This window comes from Phragmites australis, chromosome 12 (genome assembly GCF_958298935.1).
Source record: "Phragmites australis chromosome 12, lpPhrAust1.1, whole genome shotgun sequence".
NCBI classification, from domain to species: Eukaryota; Viridiplantae; Streptophyta; class Magnoliopsida; order Poales; family Poaceae; genus Phragmites; species Phragmites australis.
In genome coordinates, this window is record NC_084932.1 from 27,740,121 (window position 1) to 27,746,129 (window position 6,009).

A 6,009-nucleotide genomic window follows, 5' to 3' on the forward strand; every position below is an offset into this window, starting at 1 on the left:
AACTAGAGACAGAGAGTGAAAAAAACCACAATAACTACTCTCTTGGTTTCCTCTACAGACAAATATTTTGAAACGTATACTGCTGAAGCTATGGATAAACATTTTATGAAATGAAGTAATAAATTAACAGTAGGATTGAATATGCAGCAAAACAGCTTGGCTGGAAGCGAGGCAATCCACAATCATGCAAGCCGCAAACTAATTTTATTTGGACAAGCTAACTCTTCGCCTTCCCACAACGTTCGCTGAGTAGACTAGTAGTCTAGTCTACCACGCCAGGCGGCCCTGCTGCTCCTGCTGGCGTTCAAGAATGGTCGGCTTTGCTGCTCGATCGGTTGCATGCTTTCCCCGGTTAGCATAGCACCGCCCAATTAAGGTCTCACTACCACTTGAAGTTGCTTCAGCAAGGTACGTCCTGAGTAGTAGTATGTACCCATTCTCATTTCCTCATTTTTCAGAGAGAATTTTAAGCAACGCCATTGGGAATGTACCAATTCTGGCTTCTGCTCCTAAATCCTATTCAAGCCCTACACCAGCAGGGGGGCGGCCGGGAGCGACGCGAAGCTGTCCCCATGGACCCTGCAGCTGCCGAGGAGGACGCCAAGATCGTGCTGCAGCTTCCGAGCAGCCGTAGGAGATAGATCATCGCTCCCGCAGCTTCCAAGGAGGGGGAGGAGGAGGAAGAGGCGGAGATCAAGAAAGTATTAAGGTGTCCGGTTTCCCTTCATGAGAGGAGCTCTGAGCTGCTGGCCTTCATCGCGTCACATGGCGCACCTTGGCCTTCATTGAGATGGAGCTGAGACACATTGTCGTGTCATTGAAATCGAGGCTGCCGCCATTGTAGGATAATCATGTTGACAAAAGCATATTGAGCTGTCTGGACAACTTGTTTAGGTTGTCCAGAAATACCGATGATTTGCTTCAACTAGTTCATCCCTGCAGCAAAGAGCCGCACGCTACTTCCGCCGTAGGAGTTCAAACTGGTCTTTCTTTGAGATGACACGATTTTACAGTCTCGCCGAACATCCCTGCAGGCATAGCCATCTTCTTCCCGCTAGTTCCAACATTGGGCTGCCACCCCAAGCAGCCGAGGCGGGTGGCCTCCCTATTGTTGGCATCGACCGCCCTACAAAGAAGCTCCTCAGGTGGCTCACGCCCCTAGAGGAGACGGACAAGAGCCTCAGAGTCATGTCCATCGTTGGACCTGCCGGGATGGGCAAGACGACACTTGCCTTGGAGCTCCGCAAACTGCTCAGCTGCCAAACAAGCATGGGGCACTACTATTTCCAGTGCAATGTTATGGCCCAGGCGTCCCGGAATGCCGATAGAAATGAGCTTCTTCTTCGAGACATCCTCTCGCAAATTTCAGATCCGGCACCAGCACGTGCATCTGACCAACCACAACCTATGACATTGGAGTTGCTAGTTCTCTGTGTTTCGGAACGCCTGCAAGATAAGAGGTACTACTAATTAGTTGAGATACCAATTTGATCATTCTCGATATCACTGTGAGCTAACTTAATCTTTTCCACAATGCTCCTCACCAGATACGTCATCCTAATTGATGATATGTACATGAGGCGAGAATCAGAATGGGAAAAAATCAAGGGCGCATTTCCTGATAATAATATTGGTAGCCGAATTTTGATTACAACACGCTTTCCAAGTATAGCGTGGTTATGCTGCTCTGATTCTGGTGGACTTGTGCACGTGATGAAGCCTCTGAATAAGGTAGATTCCGAAAGGCTGCTTCTATTGAAAGCTTTTGGTTCTGTGGATGTTTGCCTACCAGACAATGTGAAGATATTTGTTGATAAAATCTTGATGAGATGTGAAGGTGTACCATTGTTCATAACTGGCATGGCAGACTGGTTGAAACAACAATTGCAGGAGCAGCAGCACCAACAAGAAGAAGAGGAGGAGGACGAGGAGCATAAGAAAATTGCAATTTATAGCGAGGAACAAGTCCCCGAGATACCAAAACAGATCGAACATGCACTATCCTCTACTTTTGATGACATTCCGTATGAGTTGAGGTCACTATCGTTGTATATGAGCATGTTTCCATATGGGTACAAGTTTGAGAAGGATCGGCCCATCATGAGATGGTTGTGTGAAGACCTTACAGATGATTGGGACGAGTGGCGTAATGTTGCAGATAAGGAAGAAGCAGAGAGGTACTTCTCCCAGCTAGTCGATAGGAATGTCATCACCTTGGTAGCAGAAAATTGTAAAAGCAATCCGGATGAAGCAGAGGCCTGCCAATGGCATGTGAATCATTTTATGCAGCAGTTCCTTGCCTCCAAATCAGCAGAGACAGGTTTTGCTTTCACCAGTGCAACAGGCCATGGCAACAAAACTAGGATACCACGGAGGCTAGCCCTCCACCATCCAGATCCCTGCCTCCCATCACTGTTTGAAACAATTGATTTTTCTCAAACTCGTTCGTTAGCTGTGTCTGGTGCAGTCAGCAGAATCGCTCTCGACAAGTTTAATTTAGTGGTGCTAGATCTCGAAGGTTGGGAGAATTTGAAGGATGAGGACCTACTGCAGGTATGCAGAAGCAAAATGTTCTTTTTGCAGTATTTGAGCGTTAGGAATACTCGAGTCAGCAAGCTCCCACATGAGATCAAGGAGCTGTGCAGTCTGATGATGTTGGATCTAAGAGGCACACGGATACGGCAGTTGCCAAAGCAAATTGTGGGGCTACGCTCTACTTTGCGTGCTCTGCTCCTTGGTAGTGAAGGGATGATTAATCCCATTGAACCAGCAACAACGGTGCCACACGACGTACAGCATTTGCATATGCTATCGACACTAGCCACCATCGATTTGAGTGAACACCCTGCAAGCTTCGTCGAGGCTCTCGGTGCTATGGAGAACTTGAGGGTGCTTGCAATAACATGGTCCTTTCACCAGTGCACTGACGGAGCCTACCGTAAAGCATTACTGTCATCCATCAAAAAGTGGAAATGGCTCAAGTCTCTGACCATCCACTGTGGACTCGGGTGCTCCATGGAATTCCTGGGCGTCCTGTCTGATCCGCCTCAGAATCTTGAGAAGTTCAAGGTGACAGCGGGAAGATTTGCAACTGTTCCCAAATGGATCAGAAAGTTCAAATTTCTATCTTTCGTGCAAATCACCGTATGCAGACCAGAGACAGGTGATCTGAAGATACTCAGACACTTGCTCAACTTGCAGTGCTTAGTACTAGGCTTGGACTTCATTCCCAGAGAAGATATAGTGATTGAAAGTGTGGGGTTCCGTGAGCTTCAGAGGTTCTCTGTGGACTGCCCAGTGCCATGGCTCACTTTTAGAACAGGAGCTATGCGGAAGCTCACATATCTTCAACTGAAATTCTGTGCATGCCCAGCGAGCAGCCAGACTAGTGTTCCTTCAGGTATCGGCAGCCTCCAAAGTCTTATGGAGGTAGCCTTGTGCTACAACGTAAGGTACACCAACAGCACCAACGTCAAGGTGACAGTGAAGGCAATGAGAGAAGCGGTTGCGGAGCACGATAACCAGATCGACCTTTTCATCAATGGTGTCCAAAACTACGATGTTCAAGCAGCTGACGAGGACACAGAGAGTGCAATCAGAACTCAAAGTGGAATCGATGCTGGAACCGAAGATGATGCTCAAGCAATTGATGTGGAGACAGGGAGGACAACAACAGAGATTCAGAGTGAGATTGAAATTGAAGCTAAGGCCGGAAGCGACGCCTAGCTCAAGACAAGGTAATCAATAGCTGTTGGTTGGAATGCTGCATATGAATAACATCAGTTTTGCGGAACTTTTCATACCCGTCGTTTTGCAGGTGCAATGATCTCCCCTGGAGTGTCGTCAAATCCAAGAAGGAAACATATGCTCTACTTCAGCTCAGCGGAGGATGTACAAGAACAAGAGTTACAGCCTGCCAGCCTGGCAATTGATATTACAGGATGGTATATCTACTTCTGCATTGCTGTTGTCTGCATGTGATCTGTATGTCATGTCAGAGGATGTATCTGTTTCGCCATTGCCGTGCTATTATGCTACTTTTTTAAGACTGTCACCTAGTGTATCGGGTCGGGTTTATATTGCTGTTTGCAGTTTCGTTTACATTGTTGTTTGTACCTTGCAAGGCCTGTGTGGAAATCAGGAACACTTCCAATTCCTTTGTGTTGTGGAAACCATAAGTTCCACGCAGGACCCTAAGACTCCAATATGGTGTTTGTGTTGTGGATTTGCACGTAATGTAAGAGACTTGACATGTAATGCATGCATTTGGGTTATTTGTTATATAGATGCATGCATTTGGGCATGTCATACAAAATGTTATATATATGTTAATCCGAAAGGTCGATAATCCTTCGCCTCCAATAGTTATGCAAAACTTAGTGATGAGCCTCACATAAAACAATCTCCCATGATAACTAATGAACCCATAAAAAGATCATAGTGAGATAAAAGATTTGATATTCGATCTCTAATAAAATAGAGTTTATGAGCCTTAATGACGTCTGAAGTGGAAATAAGTTTAATGTCCTAATACTTTATATGGATATATCTTATTGACTAGTAGAAAATAGGGATACACTATTTTCTTCAATTTTGACATGAAGGGTCTTAGTGATACTTCTATTATGTTTTGTGCATAAATATTCACCAATATAGGCCCAAAAGTAGTATTAAATTTATCTCAAAAGCCATATATTGATAGAGTGTTAAGAGAAATAATGCACATAACTGATATGTCATGTCTACTCCTATTATGAAGGGCAATAAGTTTCCTTCATGCTTCCGCTATAAGTATTGTATGCTTATGTTTGTGTGCACCCTTTTTTTTTTAACTTTTTTACCGGGATACTTGGTAGACATTAATTAAATCTAGATTTGTACCACTGGAAAGCCGCTAAGAAAGATTTGCATTATATGCAGGGCACTAAACATTACATGCTCACATATCAGAAGTTTGATAACCTTGAGATTGTTGGTTATTCAGACATTGACTTGCAAGGTATATTAATTCTAAGAAATCCATGTCAGTTTACATCTTCACCCTTGCAATAGGAGCATATCGTGGAAACGCTCTAGACAATCTTTTAGGCATTATTAATGATGCAAGCTGAGTTGTGGCATGTGATAAAGCTATTGGATAGTCTGTATGGTATAGAAACTTTATTCCCAGACTTGGAGTGGCACAAAGTATTTGTAAGCCACTACCATTATTCCACATAATGCTTTTTTTCCTTTAGAGTAACAACAAGTCAAATGGTGATGTCAAACACATTGACATTTGATATCATGTTGTGAAAGATTGAATCCAAGATCAAATAATTGATGTTCAGCATAGAAGTACTAAGTATCATGTTCAACATATAAGTATTAAGAATCATGTTCAGCTAAGGCTTGTCTCAAAATTAATGCCAGGATGAGACTAATTGTAACCCTATCATTCAGGGACAAATTGTGTTGGTGGAAGAAAAATGTCTTCCATGAACGAGGTGCGGCGAGAGCCTCTTCTAGATAGGAGACTCAAACTTGGAGAAGAAGACGAGAGACAGGATAACACCAAATGTATTGATCGTAAAAAGATTGGTCCCTTGGCCTGATAGCCATGGTTTGGTATTTATAGTGCTCTCTGAGGTGTAGCATACAAGTTGCTTCTATGTAACAAGGAACTAGGACCGACCGAATTACAAGGCCCGGACGTAGGTAAAAGTACTTTTATCCTTGCCCAGAAGATATTATCTACCACGGCAGATACATGGACATCTAGTGGCGGCAACCTTGATCGTTCGTTGATGCGGCGCTGACCCTATCTTGTGTGTCAAGCTGGTTGCCGGAGTGACCGGCATTTAATGCAGGTCACTTCGTAGTAGGCGAAAGACGACCGACGAACTCCCTCTGGCTGCTAGTGGCGGCAACCTTGATCGTTCGTTGATGCGGCGTTGACCCTATCTTGTGTGTCAGGCTGGTTGCCGGAGTGATCGGCATTTAATGCGGGTCACTTCGTAGTAGGCGAAA

The 6,009-nt window shown here is 44.5% G+C and overlaps 1 protein-coding gene across 1 annotated transcript; it reads left to right on the forward strand.

Moving 5' to 3' along the window:
- Window positions 1–276: 276 nt before the first annotated feature.
- On the forward strand, window positions 277–4,263 carry LOC133886988 (disease resistance protein RGA5-like). Its single transcript, XM_062326899.1, has 3 exons — window positions 277–1,460; window positions 1,548–3,737; window positions 3,818–4,263. Exons 1-2 carry the CDS (start codon window positions 997–999, stop codon window positions 3,724–3,726), a joined length of 2,643 nt encoding a protein of 880 aa, XP_062182883.1. The 5' UTR covers window positions 277–996; the 3' UTR covers window positions 3,727–3,737; window positions 3,818–4,263.
- The last annotated feature ends 1,746 nt before the right edge of the window (window positions 4,264–6,009 follow it).

Excerpts from the sequence above, each read along its gene's own strand:
- LOC133886988 (XM_062326899.1), top strand. The coding sequence starts at position 997 with ATGACACGATTTTACAGTCTCGCCGAACATCCCTGCAGGCATAGCCAT. Across the intron at positions 1,461-1,547 it reads GAACGCCTGCAAGATAAGAG|ATACGTCATCCTAATTGATG; the intron begins GTACTACTAATT and ends GCTCCTCACCAG.